At 48.6% G+C, this 17237-nt stretch overlaps 1 protein-coding gene across 4 annotated transcripts in view; it reads right to left on the bottom strand.

Moving 5' to 3' along the window:
- Positions 1–828: 828 nt before the first annotated feature.
- SYT17 (synaptotagmin 17) overlaps positions 829–17237 on the bottom strand; it is a 34377-nt gene continuing 17968 nt past the window's right edge. For all 4 annotated transcript variants that reach the window (XM_085074762.1, XM_085074760.1, XM_085074763.1 and 1 more), the window contains exons 6-8: positions 14775–14895; positions 13960–14115; positions 829–1956 (exon numbers count right to left, since the gene is read on the bottom strand). In XM_085074762.1, coding sequence (XP_084930888.1) covers positions 1760–1956; positions 13960–14115; positions 14775–14895 — 474 coding nt within the window. In that variant the 3' untranslated portion in view covers positions 829–1759. The remainder of the gene's footprint in view (positions 1957–13959; positions 14116–14774; positions 14896–17237) is intronic.

Below are 17237 nucleotides of genomic sequence, written 5' to 3'. Positions count from 1 at the left end.
GCACCAGCACGTTGTGCACGCAGTGCCAGCTGGAGCTGCAGCTGCTCTTTGGGTTACCTTCCAATTTCACCAGACATGAGATGCACTTCACCTGCTGGGTGCAGCCCCAGCAGCACAGCCACCATTCAGCCCTCCTGCTCCTCTCCCTGCCATGCTCTGTTCTGTTTGCCCTGCAGCCCAGGAGCTCCTCAGTTTGCTTCTGTTCTGCCCTTACTCACCTTTCCTCCGAGTTCCCTCACCAATTTTTGGCATCCTGTGTACCTCACTGTTCCTCCCTGTGGGACATCTCATGACTTCAAGGACAGACCCAGGCAAGAGTACCTTCTGTTCACATTTCGTTCCCAGTGTAGAGCAAAGCATGTGGCTGGAGGAGCTGGGAACTGCTTTTTAAGACTCACCTGTTCCTAACTGTAGCAGCTAAATAACAAATGAGTTAAATAGGTGTGTGTATTTTTTTTTTCCTTTTTAAAAATTAAAATATTAAAAGCACAGGAGGCACTAGGGTTCCATTTTGGGTTTGATTTAATGAAGAGAGGAGGGAGATGAGTGCTGCCCATCCTGCCACGTGCCAGCTCTGGAGTTTGACAGGTCCAGCCCACAGGGTGTTGGGTGGGCTCTGCCTGGGAAGCACCATGGCCAGACCAAGGCATCCAACTTACTCCCCAGACCAACCTCCATCAGCAGGTACTCAGTTTATCTCAAATTGCTTCTAGTTCATTTGCAGTGAGCAACAAGGGGGTAACTGCCAACATTTTGGCTTTTCTTCTGCCATAAGCATAACTGAGAGAGCTCAGCACAAAGGTGAATTCAACAAGTATCATCCCAATCTATGTGGCACAATTAAATAGAATTTTATTTTCAATAAATATACAGTCTGCATCATACCAGACAATACGCTGTGGAAAAATAAAATGTACAGAAGCAACCAACAGGACAGCTTGACCATAGCTAAGTTCACTTGGTGACCTGAAGAACTACCTGGGTAAACACACACAACACAGAAAGAGCCACTGCAGTCTGTGAGAGAATTAAAATTGTGTTTTCTGAGTCTTCTTAATGGCCAGAGTCCCTGGAGCAGGTTTCTCTCGCACAGCACAGGTTGGAAAGGACACGAGCTGGTTTTCCCAGTACAAATGCTATTGGAAATGTTTATTTTGCTATATCATCACTGAATCTACTACGCACACAGACTGCTATGGAGACTGGCAGGTCTCACCGCTGACGGGACATGGGATGTGCCCCACGTGGGCCACACGTGTGCCCCAGCACACTAACGCACTAACAGCAGCTTAATTCTGTTAAACTAGTACACGGACAAAACTGGAGTCAGAATCGATTTCACCACAGGTTCTACCGTTTAAAAAAATATTCTAGCCTAGTTACCACGTTCACCAATGAGAGCACATGGGTACTTATATCTCCGAGAGGATGAGCCATGGATTTGGACTGGAAGGACAGCAGAGGCAACTCCCAGCTCCTCCGGCACTCCGTGCTCACCGCGGCAGGTCCATGCACAGCCCGTGCCGCCCGGTGCCATCCCGCGGGATGCAAACAGCCCAGGGACAAGCAGCCAGAGGTTCGGCCCCAGGGGACAGCCAGGACCCGGTGGGACATGGATCACCCGGCTGGGTGCTGGCAGCCGCTCCCATCCAACGGAGCTGCTGCGGGGTGCGTGTGGGGTGTGAGTGGGATGTTTCAGTCGTTGGTTGGTTTTTTCTCTCGTCCGCCCGCTCGGTGTGGCTGCCGTCAGCTGCCCGGCTCATGTCACCTCCAGGGATGCCGGTGACACGCGGTCACACTCCTCCCGCGAGCGCAGGCTGTGCCACTGCTCCACGGCCGTGCGGTGCGCGTTCAGCATGCGGCGCCAGTGGTTGGACTCGGGGGCGCCAGTGGAGTACTGCCCGATCACGATCCTCCCGATGAAGTCGTTGCTGCTCTTCACGTTGTGCCCGTAGACTGGGGGGAGCAGAAATAGACACTGGTCAAGGCAAAAGCACCGCTTGTCCACCCAGAGCTCTGCCCCAGGAAGCCAAATGTCCTGCAAATGTCCCCTCACACCATGTGACAGATGTCAGCATTTTTGGTAACTCAGCGCCTCAGAAGTGTTTGAGAAACAGGAGTTTGGAAGGAATAAAATAAGCTGTACTACAGGCTGAAATACAACTCAAACAGAGAAGACACAAAACCACAGTAACCACGGTGTTTAGCATGAATAGGTAAGGTAGAATCATAAAGTGATTTGGGTTGGAAGGGACCTCAAAGATCATCCCATTCCAACCCCCCTGCCATGGGCAGGGACACCTTTCACTGGAGCAGGCTGCTCAAAGTCCTGTCCAGCCTGCCCTTGAAGCAGAATGACATCATGTAACAAAGTGCCAAAAGTTCTGCCTGGGCATCATGAAATCACAAAAGCAGCCCAGCAGCCTGAGCCTGGGGAAATGCAGCAGCAGCATCTCCAACTGTCCTCCTCCAAATGCACATCACACAAACCACTCTGGTGCTAATCGACAGCCTTCCCTGAGACAGGAATCACACCTGCCCAGGCTGTCAGCAGGATGTTTACACAGAAACAATCTGCCATAATTATCACTGCAGCTACTTGTTAAATGTCCAGGAAAGCAACTGAGGGAGAGACATCAGCCCAACACCCTGTCCTTGGGATTAGCCCAGTCTCCTGGAACAAAAGATCGCAGACAGCAGCAAACCCTAATGATGGGCCTGATCCCGGGAAAGGCTGAATGCTCCACCAGACGGGAGCAAAGGCACTTCGTGTGCTGCAAATTGCAGCCCTGCCCCAACTCATTAGAAAGCTGAAAAGAAGTCCTTGAAAGCTGAAGCCAGGATACCCACAAGCATTGCCTGGGATATTAAGGATTAAAAAATCTCCTCAGGAAAGAGAGGGAATTTTAAGGACAAATGTCTGCAGGAGCTCCAAATCCAGCAGCAAGAACATGTTCAGCCTGGCATGGAGCCCCTGCCAGCAGCACCAGCTCTCCAGGGCTGCAGGAAACCAGCACTGGCAGCAAAACCACATCTGGGATCCCCCAGGCATCACCCCGATGCTGTGCACACCCTCACAGGCAGGCAGGACACCAAGCACAGCACACTCAGCCTCACTTTTAACCACACAGCTTAGTCAAGGCTGTGCATTTCCTATTATAACACACCCCAAACAACTGATCAGCAGTACTTTAATGTGCCCCTCTGCCATCTCCACGCTCTGCAAAGGCTCCTCACCACTGTTCCAGTCTGGGATCTTGCTCTGGGTGACTCAGGCACCTGCCAGTGCAGTCCTAAAATCAAGCAGTGCCAGGTTACATCTCTCTTTATCCCTTCAGACAGCTCTGACACACACAGTTTACAGGCAGAGATGCTTCTGCTCACCAAATTACCTGTGGATATTTTAGGTGACAGCAAACCTTCAAATGCCCAAGTAATTTGTCCAAATAATTGCCCTGAAATATCAACCCTGCAACTCAGAGCCCTGTAAGTCTATCTTCAAACAACATTTAGAAATTATTCGGGGTTCACCACCCCAGCAGGAAGACTGCATCTCTTCTGCCTGTCACCATCAGTTATCTAGGGCTGGTGCCATCAGGACATGTCACTGAGCAATGCCCCTGTCGAGAGGCCAGGCTGGTGTATTTTGGAAAGGCCACCTGCTGAGAACACGGTGAGCAGTTTTAAGGCATCCATCTCCAACTAGTACACAGCTTGTCAGGGTTATTAACGAGTTCTCCTGCAAGGCAATGGATCACAAGCGTAGGCAGCATGGCTATACAAAATGTTTTGCTATGATTTATTAGCCTACAGAAATCAAATATTCTAATAAAGCCACGTAAAAATACCCCCAAACCAAAATTTTCAATAGGATTTTTTTTGTTTTGTTTTGGTTGGGGTTTTTTGGGGTTTTTTTTTTTTTGGCTTTCATTCTTTTTTTCCAAAAGGAAAGAAGATGAAGCCTAATCCTGGGAGACAATACCAAGTAATTTAAATTGAGAAGTCTTACACACCATCAATTAATCACAGGATAAATTAACAGTGGAGAAGTACCCCAGGCACACTGAGCCTTCAAAAATACTCCATGCCAGGACTGTAAAACAAGCAGGTGTGCTAACTAAGGGCACCTGTTATTTTACTGTTGATCCAAGTATTTTGAATTCTTGTAATGCAGCTTGCTAATCTCACTGTGTCAGGTAATTAGCATGCTGAGTCCTTTGGGGTATTAATGGGCTAATTATACAAGCATTGTTGCTTCTGTCATTAACTACTGTAGATAGCAAAGAGACTTATTGCTGAAGAGCAGGGAAGACATTTTCCAAGGCCATATGCTTATTCACACACAGACCATAAGAGGTAGCACTAGACTGACCTCAGGTTTACAAGCTCACAGCTTCACCACTGAGAACAGCTCTCTCAAAAGATGAGAGGTCTTTGTGTGCCAAAAATTCTGCTTTACCCATCAGTTCAGAAGCCTTTCAAACTCAAGGACATGCCTTTCTGGGAGGCTAACTGCTGAATTCCACTCCAAAACAGGCAGGATTTGCTGAGCAATCTGCTGATGGAATGGATCTTACCCGAGAAGGGTCTGGAGTTGGTATTGAGAAAATAAGTCCTTTGCATTGCTCACATTCAGGAGCACAATTTTCCCTGTTGCTGCCACCAGTTCTTCCAAGAACAGCTTGGAAAAGAGAACTGCAGGAGCCCACAGGCCCCGGTGAGCAGCTGGAAGCAGAGACTGGCACTTGCCTTGCCTGGGCTCCCACCCTGACACAGGGAGGGAGAGCAGCTCCCCATGTCCCCTCTCAGTGCAGGAATCACTTCTCAAATAGGGAGGAACCATTTCCTTGAGCAGCAGCCATTGCTGCACCATTTACAGCCAGGTGTGCCACTTCAGCCTGCTGCACAGCCCTGCAGAGTGGCACCAGCACAGCCTCAGGATGACACAAACCCCTGTGTGACACTTCAGCCTGCTGCACAGCCCTGCAGAGTGGCACCAGCACAGCCTCAATATGACACAAACCCCTGCATACCTCTCCTGCTCTTTCCTTCCAGCTTGTTCCACAACAGGTGGGGGTGGAGAAGGTCCTTGTGCACTGTGCCACACACTGAGTCCAGGTGACTGCACAAGTGCAGTGAGCTGTGTTCCCTGATGTCTGAACATCCCCTGACAGAGCTTAGAGTGAGTTTCAGATTAAATCTGCCCTTGGCTGCAAAAACAGTGACTCCATGGAGCTGCTCAATAGCAGAAAATTAAGTCATTAACATTTGGGATTTCCAGACTGCCACAGACTCTAGTTACAAGCAGGTAGATGCTGCTTTCCATTTAAGAAGCATATTTTCCTGACAGAAACTACACACCTGAATTCATGAGCTCTTTTTCCACTGTTGCAGTAATTTACACAATAGCAACATCCATTTCCAGGCCAACACAGAGCAAAAAGCAATTAAAGAAGCAGAGGTCAAACCAATTCCTCCTGCAGCTGCTCTTCACTGAGGGACACATTTGGAAACAGAAAGGCTTCTTAAAAAGACATTCTTTATAATAGCAATGCTGAAATACAGAAGAAAATTGTGTTCACTTACATCCATTAAAAGGGTTGAATTCTTGAGGACAAGGTACATGATGTAAATAAAACATTTTCACATTATGTACTTATTGAGGAAGTGCTCCAAATGATCCATATCAGACTGAGGGGGCCTGGGTGCCACAGGAAATGTTTATTTGGGTCAGGGGCTCGTGTCCCACAGGGTCCTGCCAGGAGGGGTGACTGAGCCCCCCAGCTTGGCTGCCCACTCCCTGCAGGGCTGAGGGCATGGCCATGCCAGGCTCTGCACAGCCCAGAGCTGCTGCCCAGCAGGACAGCCACTTCCAGGACATGCAATGGACCTTGGAGCTCCAACACCCAACATCCCATCCCAGGGACAACTCCAGCCTGAGCTTTCCCATCTCCTACCAGCCTTGATCATGTGGAATCACTTTCTGCCTCTCAGATGTTTTGCATGTCACTTTATCATTAAGCCATGAGGCTGCCTGGGTAGCATCAGCCCTGGCACCAGATCCACCCAAAATGCCTTTTTACCTCTCCCTCTCCTTTGCCTCTACACTGAGACTGGCAAGCTGAGTACCCATGGAGAGCACAACTGCAAAGCATTTGTTACCTGTGAGTTATGTGCAGCAGTAAAATTTAAGCTGGCACTTCAGAAACTAATTCATGCTTTGATTGAACATATCAGCAGCCTTGGAATGACCGGGGAGGAGCACTAACTCAGAAAATTTTCTTAAGCTGGCTTCAAGGCTATCAGTATCATTTATGGGATGGGGACAAGCTTGAACCTTGCAGCTGGGGCCACAAAAAATCTGCACCTCCTGCAAATCCTATGCCAGGTGTGCTGAGCAGTTACTCAGCAGTTACACAGCAGTTAAGGCTGTGCAGCACCGCCCAACACAGCCACACAGAGCCTCTGCTGCCACCTCTCCGGGAGCAACAGCAGGGGAATCTCAGTGTGCTGGAGCAGCTGAGAGCTTCAGCACAAATAATCAACTCTTCTTCAGTCACCTATGCCATCACCCGCAATGCAATTAAAACCATTTGACTCAGAGAAAAGACAAATTAGCAAAAACATGCCCAAGGCTGTCCCCAGGCTGCTGAGGGGCAGAGACTCCCTGAGGACACAGCTTTCATGGGACTGTGTGGTCTCTCTGGCAGAACCACAGCCCTGCTGGCACTGACCCATCAACACTTCCTGCGCTTCCCATTCAGCCTCAGCACTTGGTGAGGTCTCAGAAAGTGCCTCCTTCACATCCCTGCCCCACTCAGTGCCTCACCCCATCCTCAGCAGGCAGGAGCAGTGCCCAGCAGCCAGCAGCCAGCCCTGTCTGTGCCCAGCACTGCCACAGCCAGGGGGCTGAGCTGCCAGGTTAAGTAGGACTGAAAACTGCTTCTGAGCTGCTTGACATCCATATTAAAAAGCTGTTTGGCACTAAGAGGTGCTACGAGGAGCAGCAGCAGCTGGGCTAATGATGCATACAGAGAAGGTCACAGGTATGGCCCAAATGCTGCCCCTTGCTCCTGGAGCATGGCCTGTCAGATTTAGTAGAGAGGCGAGAAAAGCATGGGGGAAGACGCCGTGGTTTCACATTTATCAATTTAATCTCCATCAGGCTCTGGTGTGCACATTAAACTCTCTTTGCAGCCTGTCCTCTGTGAGGCTGCTCCCTGTGATGGCTGCAGCTGCCCAGCTCCAGAGGGAACTGGAACCACTGGGGCACACAGCTGCTGCTCCACAAGGGACAGTGCCACCTCACCCAGAAACCCTCTGGAAAGCTCCCACAAGGGCAGCCCTGTGCTCTGGCTGGGGCAGCCAGGGAAGGGGACTCTGCACATGCACCCCAAGCCAGGCATTTGGCTAATCAGGGGCTGCTCTCTGACAGGGAGAGGAAAGTCCTGCAGCAGACCACAGGGATCCAGGGTGCAGGGAAAGTGCAAATGCACAAGAGTGTCTTGCAGAGATCTCAGGGCATGCAGGGATGACACCTCACGAAATCACCTCATCAGGAGAAACTGGAATAATGGGTTGGATGCAATGATCACAACAGATCAGAGGATACTGAAAATGAGTATCTATAGCTGGCTTTTTCCACCTCCAATTCCTCTTTTTTTGAAATTGCATCTTAATTCTGTGCATTATGAGCCCCAGAGCCAACAAAGCACACAGATAACTCCATGCATATTCACACACCTCACAGGAAGAGGCTCCAGCACCAGTGCCACACAGCACCTGCAAACACAGGCAGAGACAGCCTCTGCCTGCACCATCATCCATCTCCTGTGACAGCCACGGGCCAGGCACAGCCATTCCCCTTCCAGACACTGCTCTGCTGCCCACAGCAGCTCCTTCATTTGATACACAGGCAGATTATGGCCTAGCAAGACGTTTGAACAATTCCTTTCACTACAGCCTGAGCCAAACAAGATGAAGGGCTGGGGGCAGGAGAGGCATGACACTGCTTAAATTGAGGTGCTTGGCAAAAGGAGAAAGCACCCATCACCAGCCTGGAGAGAGGAGGGTTTGCTCCTTTCTTTAGGAGAAAAAGATTCCCAAAAAATTCCACAGAACTCCAGGACAGGTAGTTTCTGCCACTTCTGATGCAGTACATTTATTAGCTAAGGCCACTTGATGAATCTAATTTTGCCTCCTAAGCAAGCAACAGATCAGATCAGGAAGCGTCAGCATCTTGTTGTTCTCACCAGGATTAATGGCCTTTCACTCTTCCTCGTTAAAGGAGTCAGTCTGCTGCAAAAAGCCAAATCCATGCCAGAGCATCTTCCCTGAGTGACCCCAAAACAGGACTGGGCTGCAGGACCCCCCTCAGCATCTCTGACCACCCTGTGCTGTCACTGCTCAGGCTGACCAACAGCCCCTGCATGGGGACCAGGATTGAGAATGGAGAGCAGCAGGGCTCCTCCTCCTCCCAGGGGGTTTGGGGCTTTTGCATCATACCCACTGCAGGGGGGGCTTCAGGGGTCTCCCCTGCCAGCACATCTCCCCAAGCTCCTCTCCCAGTGTCCCCACAGGACCTGCTGGCCACCTTGAGTGGCCACTGGACCTGGAGCAAGATCTGGGGTGGTGGGAGGCACCAGCCAGGAGCTCCCTGCTCTCCCCAGAGCTGGCCATGGACCAGATGGTGTCTGCTGCATAAATGAATGAAGTGTTTTGTAGCACTGGACACAAAGGCCAAATTCTGATCTAAATTAAACAGGTATAAATCCCCAGAAAACACAGTGCTGACATCAGTGGTTTTTTCCATTTTTTTGTCCTTTGGCTAAGATAGGATTACACAGGTTTAATCAGGGATTAGATTTTGCTTCTGAGCTCCAGAGATGGGAAACATACAGACAGCCCAATACTTCCAAAAGACATGTCTAATAGAGGACAAGAAACAATTTTCTAGCAGTGAGTTGTCTAATTATTTGTCCATCTACGAGATGTTACAGTGCCCAACATAGTATTTCAAAAGAGAAACCACTTCCTCCTCCTGCCTTCCAGCATGGGAAAAAAACAGTTTAATTTGACTCATATATCAGAAAAGAATTTTTTCTCTGTATCTGTGTGCAGAAGACAAAGTGCCTGAGTGTTTCTTGGGGTTTTTTGTGGTAAAGCAAAAGCAATAGGAGAAAGGAGAGACGAGCATCTGAGCCAGCAAGTCAATGAGTAGATGTGTGATGACTCCAGACACATGGTGGTTTCCACCCCTGCAAACAGCAGATGATTCTGGTATCTCAAGGTCATACTTCCACATAGCCAAAGGGAATCAAAATTCAGATATATTTCTGGAGAAGCCTCAGGACAAAAACTTTATCAACCTTCAACCTGCTCAGCTAATTGGGACATTTGGAAATCAGTCTGTTAATTAAAAAAAATACCACTGAAAAGCCTCACTGTCTCTGCATCCTGTTCAAACAGGCAGCACTGCTTCAAAAAGAAAACATTTTAGTGAAAGCAACCCAACACACAGAACTGCACCATTATCAATACACACCAACAATTACTTCTTTCCCCCCCCCCTTTAAAAGTACAAACTTCATTAAATGGTCCCCACATTTTCCTAAAAGTCAAGGGAAAATGAGCCAACAGAGGAACCAGGTATATTGCTATTGAACAGCAATCTGTTATTTTAATCAAGTACTGCCTATTAACTGGAAGTTCATTAGAGCCCTGAGATAAAGCATTAAAGTTATCCAGGGGTCTGAAGGCACACGTTGTTACAGCACTTGGGGCATGGAGGTGGCTGATGGCATTGCCAGGGCCCCTCTGCTGGAGCCATTGAAAACTCAGGTGCAGCTCTGCATAGTCTCAACACTCCCTCAGGAATAAAAACACTTAAAAAAATAAAATTTAAAAATCGGTTCTAAATCTTTACCGAAAACAGAGACATAGCCAATTTTTAAAACATAGTGAAAAGTGAGGAGTATCACAAAATCCTAGCAGAAGACAGAGAGCCCATGAGCTGCACCCTCAGCCAGGACTGACAGTGAAGATCTCGCCAGGGAAAGTCACACTCATATCGAGGTCAATCTCTGCATCAACAAGCAAACCCAGCCGGGTCCCTCCCCCAGGCAGAGCATCCTGTCCTGCTGAGCCGTGGCCACCTTCCAGCCAGGAGCAGAGCAGTGGGCTGAGCCCCACCAGTGCTCTCCATCAGACACCATCAGCCCCAGGGCTGTCCTAGCTCCAGCTGCACTCTCAGCCAGCTCAGCAGGAAAAGCAGATTTTCCCTCTACAATTGCACAGAGACTACCCAGAGCATGAAGATGATTTCTCCCTCTTTGGGGACTCTGCTTGTGCCACAAGCCCTAAAGATGCTGCCATGCAAACATGTCCAAGAGCTTATTTAAATGCAGAAAGACACACAGTCACCACAAGGACCTCGGGGAGACTAATACCCCCAGTTGTGAGTGCTGAAGGTTGTCTTTTTTATGGCAAGTGATGAAAAGATGCTAAGGAGTCACCGAGACACAGCTTGCCCTGGAGTGCTGGTGGTTTTTATTGGGCCATCTGGGCTTTACTGCAATGCAAACAGCATCACTGACGATTGTTATTAACAACATTATAATCATTAACAAAATACTACAGTGCTCAGATTTCAGGTTATCCAGCTTTCTGCTGCACAGTCCAAGCTTTCTGAAGGCTAGGCTGAGATTTGGAGGACAGCCCAAAACCCCTCAGTGGGGAGAGCAGGGGATCTCTGGGTGCTCAGCATCCAGCCCTCCCAAGCACAGAGGCTGCCCTTGCATCTCAGATATTCTCTTTTCTTCTTGGCAATGACCTTGGGTAGCAGCTGCCAGCCCTGCTGCCAGGGCCAAACTCCACCTTCCCTTTGCCATCAGACAAAGAGCAGCTAACACCTTTGTTTACAGGTTAGGAGAACACCCTGCCCTGTTTCTCTGCAGGACGTGAGCCCATGACTTGCCTGCACTCAAGCAGAAGATAGCACATGGGGAAAACCTGTAAAGTTGCCAGAAAAACAAAGGGGAAAAAAGAGCCACACGAAAGAGTGCATTTCTATTACAATATGTATATGGCTGCCCATTACCTAGACAACATGTTTGATGAAGTAAATGAAAATCAAACATCCTCTGCACCAGCTGCTGCCTCACTCACCATCTTTTTTTTTTTTTTTTTTGGTCAGGACATTAGACTTGCTGTGAGTATCAGTGGCTTTATGGCTTCAGGCTCTCTTGGTGAGAAGCTGGGAGCAGACAATACTTGCAGCAGCAATCCTGACCCAAGATGCTTTTTCCTGGAGAGGACATTTCCACCAGAGCTCATCCCACCTTGTTTCAGGCCCTGGACTGGAACATGTCAGCAGCTCAGGAAGGACCAGAGGGGAAGGCAGGAAGACAGCTTGTTCAAAGTGTCCTGCACCAGCATGGAAGGAGAAGCATTTTGGTCTGTAAATGCCAATGATTTACAATATTGAATCCTTGTGTGCCTAAGGAGGAGGAAAGATCAAAGAACCAGCCCAACCACCCCCTCCTCCAGTCCTGGCTAACAGCAGAGCTCTCCCTGTGCACATCATTTTGGAGGCACCCAGGGCCCTTCTCCAAATCCAGCTGTGCTTCAGCCCTCAGTTTGGCCTGGAGTTCAGCTTTCCAGAGCACCACCAGGAACACAGGGAGCTGAACAGTGCTTTGCTGTCCATCTGCAATGTTTGCACACACAATCCTTGCTAAATCACAGCAAAACGGTGGAGAAATCCATTCCAGAGTGCACTAAGCACAGACAGCTTGATTCGAGATGCACAGGAGAAAAACACACAGGGGAGGAAAAAAAAATTAATCTTACTTTGTCTGGATAGTGCCTTACTTGTCAGTGTGGAACCAACCCCACTGGGAGCCAGGAGCCCCAGCTGATGGGAACTGGAATAGTTCCAGGGCTTTCCAGTGAAGCCAAGCCAATGTAAAAACAGCTGCACACTGGGTCCAAAATATGAAGCCACAGAAAAGGTTCCTTTAAATTATTGAAGACTCACTCACTTCTGGCTCCCATGACTGCTTTTACAGCTCTCTCTCTCTCCATTCAAAGCATCATCACCCACCCTTCAAGCAGGATTATTTTCCTTTTCAGTTGGACTTTGACTCAACAGCAAATTTAATTAACTGACCTAATGGACTAGAGCTGTGGATTAAAAGAGAAAAGAAATAAAAACCAATTCCAAACAAAACACACAACAGAAAAAAACCACCACTGCAGCAAAAAAAGAGCCCCAAAGCACCCAAGTTAAAAAAATAACATAACAAAACCATGCCCTTGCTATGTAGAGATGCAAAATAGAGATCCTCATATTGCAAGATAATCAAGAACAAATGTTTGGCAGCTTGGATATCATTTAAGAGAAGATCTCAAAGCCCTTTATGAGTCCTTAAACTGCACAACACTGTAAGGTGCCAAGAAGGAGCTCTGTGGGGAACACCACAAGCCCCATCCCAGAACTGCTGACACTCATTTCAGCAGAACCACACAGATGCACACAGGAATCAACTGGTGCTGCACTCCCTGCTGGGAACATGCCTCCACCAGCACCAGGGGCAAATCTGTCACTTGGACAAACACTGAATGTGGCTCAGCATCTTCACCACCACCACAGGTCCTCATGACAGACAGTGCAGGCACCAACCCAGAATCTGTGCCCACAATATCATGGCCAGCAGCCCTGCTCCAGCTCTCTCCAGAAACCACATCTCCCACCAGAGTGTCCCAAGCACAGCAGAGCCCAGGCAGTGCAGTGACCACACTGCACCTCTCCCTCCAGCCCCAGAGCAGCCAGACAACCTGGTCCCACTGCTCCTCCAGGAGCTCTGCACTTTCCTTCCCAGCTTTGGAGCTGCTGGGGACATGCCTGGCCTGGGGTGATCTATTGCAACATTCAAAGCAAGCAATCTGTCACTTTGAAAATGAAGCCTCACTTAGGAGGCTCAGCACTGAAATCTGACTGCATGTCACAGCGTGATGAATCAGCCAACTTCCCATTGGCTCATTTGGGAATACATCCCTTTGCACAGAAAAAAAAAAATATACTCAGAGATCCACTCATTAATCCTAATTTCATTCACTGTGGTGAGGAGCAGCATGTTCCCCTCACCCTCCTGACTGCACAGAGCTGCTACTCTGTGTGCTTTTTCTGCTTCCAGCAGGAAAAGGGGAAAACAAGGAACTGAGTGATTCACACCTGTCACAAGATCATCTGATGGAAGCTTCCAAGAACAAATTCATCACTACACATGCAAGGTACAGTCAGGGTGACATGCATGCAAAGCAGTGATTAATTATAGGTGTTTTGCTGAGGAAATTTCTGAGCATGAAGGGCAAAATTTTAATTGCTGATCAGCATCACTTTTTTGTTATAACATGTTTGAAAACAGACTAATTGGCTGGAATAAGACTCCTTGAACCAGCTTTGACACCTGTATCTTCCATGTAAAAGGTGAAATTGAAAAAAATACTTCAAAATACATCCTTTCGGAATCAGATTCTTTTCATTAAAAAAAAAAAAGAAAAGAAAAGAAAAAAAAAAAAGGTGGGTAATGGGTAGGAGGTTGTCCAAAAAAGTGTTTGTGAAGCACGAGAGCCCAATGTGGTAGAAGACTGTGGGTCCCACCACCCAGCCCCTCTGATCCTGCAGAGAGAAAAAAGGCTTCTGAAAGTGCCTGAGCTCCACAGGGTGGAAACCCACCCTTCACAGGGGTCCCTGCAGCCCTGCTCAAGGCTTTTAGTGTGGGAAATGGCAGAGAATGCCACCAGCCTCAGCAGATCCCTGGCCTGGGGCTGCAGCCCACCCAGGTAACATCCCTGTGCTCTGCCCCTCCTGCTCCCAGCAGCACCCCAATGCTCTGCTGCCTGTCCTCATGCCTCAAGGACAAAACCAGGAGATTCAGAAACCACCACCATAATTACCTGTGAACACCAGGCTGGCATTCTCCAGCTCCTCCTGTGGAACCTTGAAGCTGAAGGACTCGTTGTAGAAGGGATCTATCGTGCCCCGCATGCAGGAGGTCTTCTTGGTTTTTGTTAATTTTAATCCGTGGACAAGCTGAATTTTCACAAAGGGATCTGGCAAAAAGCACAAAGCACAGGCTCTGTGTCAGGGGATCATGAGTCAGCAGCCCTGGTCATGAGGGCTGGAATAGGATGGACCATGCTGGGAAATAGCCTTTGGAAATGGCTGGGACTTGTATGCCATGCTGCTCCCAGAGACGTGCAGGGGGAACAAAAGTCAGGCAGCTGGATTAAAAACAGTCCCTGCCAAAAGCACAGTTATTGTCAGCCTTGACAGGCACCAAGCACACTGTTCTCTTTGGAAAATGCCAATATCCTGGCAGCAGCAGAGGCTGGGGCAGGGAATATGGGAAACCCAGCTGAGGACATGGGCATGAAGCAGTTCCCAGGCAGAGTGCTCAGAGCCAGCAGGGAGCAATGCCCATGGGCTGTCCTACAGAACACAGCATGGGGACAGCAAAGCTCCTCACCTCAGCCTGGCTCAGAGACTTTCACTTTAAATTTGGCAAACCCTCCATGGTATCTCAGGGTAAGAGTTGCAAATACTTTCATTATTGTTGGCTGTACATACAAGACATATATCCAGAGCCTTGTACTAACAGGAACTGAGTGTCCAATCCCCCTGGGTCCCCACAAATTGCAGCCTCACTGATCTGCTTTAAAGGCACATATAATCTGTGCATGAGTAATGTGAGAAATGCACTGCCCTTTACCTGAACCTTGGCTCATGTCTGTCTGAAGAAGCTGTTTTGCTCTAATGATGTCCACGTTCAGCCTTCCTGCGCTGGGTAGGTAGTTCAGTGACAACAGCAGCTCTCCCAGCTCCACTTCATTCTGCAGGGAAAAGGGAATGTGGAAATTTAGAACAGAGCCTGGAGGGGAAGCGAAGAGAAGGGAGAGAAATTAAATAAATCCCATTTGTTTAAGTGCCTGAAAAATGAATTTTAGTCACGCTCTGAACTGCAACCAAGAACCATCTGGTGGTACCTCGTGCTAAGCAGAAAGAAGCAAGAAACTCTTCTGCAATGAAGATCTTTCTGTAACCACTGATCCTTCACCAGCTTCCCTGCAGCCATGCAAAGAGGACCTACAAGGAGGCAGGAGTACAAGGTCAGTAGCTTCTGCCTGCTCCATTTTGAATGGTTCCAGGTAGTTCTGACCTTACCAATGTGCAAAACACAGACCCATTGGAGAAGACACTCTCTTCCCTGCCCAGCCCCCACGGATCACAGCAGCCACTTGGAAAGCTCAGGCATGCAGTGGTTAATGCATCCCTGAGGCACAAGAAGGCAGTTCAGAGCAGACATTCCCCTGGCATGCCCCAGAGACCATGGCACAGCTGAACTGTGCCCTTGCTGTCCATCAGGCTGCACCATGGCCACAGCTCCACAGCTATAGAGCTGTTCAGCCTTCATTTCTTTTCCTTAATGATGCTTGAAACAAGTAATTAACGAGCTGGAGAGCTCACATCACTGCTGCTCAGGCATGAGGGTTTAAAATAACCTCTTCCCCCTTGCATGACCTGGCTCTGAGAGGCTCTGACTGTCAGATGCAAAACACACACACTGAAGCAACCCTGGAGACTGCAAACACACCAGTGACTCCAGCAGGGCATTGATCCATCTGCCCAGTGTCAGCTCCATGCAGGAGTGCAGAGCTAATGCTTCATCCCAAATCATCAAACAGCCCAAAACCAACCTAGATCAGGAGGTCAGAGCCCATTCCCAAGAGCAAAAGGAGCTGCAGTGGTACTGCAGTCATAACAAAAGGCTTCAATGTCTTTACTGATATCCCAAATATTAGATTACAGAAACAAGAGACTAAAGGTCTGGGTGGACAGTAAAGTACAAGGCTCTCAGAACAGTCACAGCCTGAACTGAGCCAGAGAACCAGGCTCATCTGCAGATGGATCAGCACACGAGGCACAATCCCTGGCAAAGACATCAGTGGCTCAGGGACACTGAGGATGGAGCTGCTGGGAAACCCAACCAGGAAAATAATCTGATTTGTTACTCCAAATTCCTTTTGTCACAGCATTCTGAGAGTCCCATTGTGTAGCAGTGTGTGACTACACAGCCCCCACACTCACATTTACCACATGCATTTTCTTTTGTTGCTACAGTATTTTTGTTCTTCCATCCACCTGGGCCAGCTCCCATATCACAGTGCTGTCCAATATTTGATGTTTTAAGTTCCTTCCATCAGAAAGCCACTCCCCAGCACAAGCCTGACCCAATATGCACACAATATTCACAACTTTGGGGAGGCCAAGCTGTATCTACATACACTGTGGTGCCCTGGGGTTGCACAATGTAAGGATCTAGGAGTCTCACATCCAAGGTGGTCTAAATACCATCTAATTTAACAATCTTCTTTCATTTGATTTTGCCCCAAAACACTTCTCTCAGGTCTGTGGATGGAGCAGCCTGCAGACACATTTATCATGGAGAACAGTCAGTGACTTTTAATCCTATTACCAGGGCAGGATGGAAACATCACAGTGCCCACAGCACCACCCACAACAGGAGCCACAGCAGGTGGCTCCCGACCTCAGCTCATTTTTTATAACATATCAACTACATTTTTAGCAGACCCAGCCCTACTTCCATTTGCATTCACTGCTGGTCAGGTCCCATTCAGGCTTAAATTCCTGGAAATCCAGGTGCATTTAGACATTGTAATTTAGGAAATTGATCAGTGATGTTATTACCTGCTGGGGAGAGACAAACAGCTCCAGCTGCAATTACCAAACTTCTGGCACAGCCAGGTGGCAGGCTGGCACGGGGCAGGGATGTAGGACCTTTCAAGCCACCTCAGGCCTAGAGTGCTGAAAATCTGTATTAAGATTTGGGATGATTACTACTGGAGTTGTCCATTGATGAAACCTCTTGACTTTATCCCAGAACTGCAGGAAATAAGGGGTTTTCCCAGGCTAGAGAGGAGCCATGAAGCTCAGCAAGGGAAAGCAGATCTCCATGCTTCCAATTCCATTTATGGTCCATTTAAAAGAAAAATAGCCTGATGTTGTACACTGACAGTGGCAGGCTGGATCTGTAACACCCACTGAGGCACTGGCAGGAGAATCCTGGCCCACCACCCCTGCAGAGGTTATGGAAGGAGCCACTGTAGTGATTCACACTGCTGCCTAACCCACCCATCCATCCTTCCACAGGTAA

Source organism: Lichenostomus cassidix, chromosome 14 (genome assembly GCF_008360975.1).
Source record: "Lichenostomus cassidix isolate B80296 chromosome 14, HeHo_3.0, whole genome shotgun sequence".
NCBI classification, from domain to species: domain Eukaryota; kingdom Metazoa; phylum Chordata; class Aves; order Passeriformes; family Meliphagidae; genus Lichenostomus; species Lichenostomus cassidix.
This window is presented reverse-complemented; position numbering and strand designations above follow the sequence as displayed.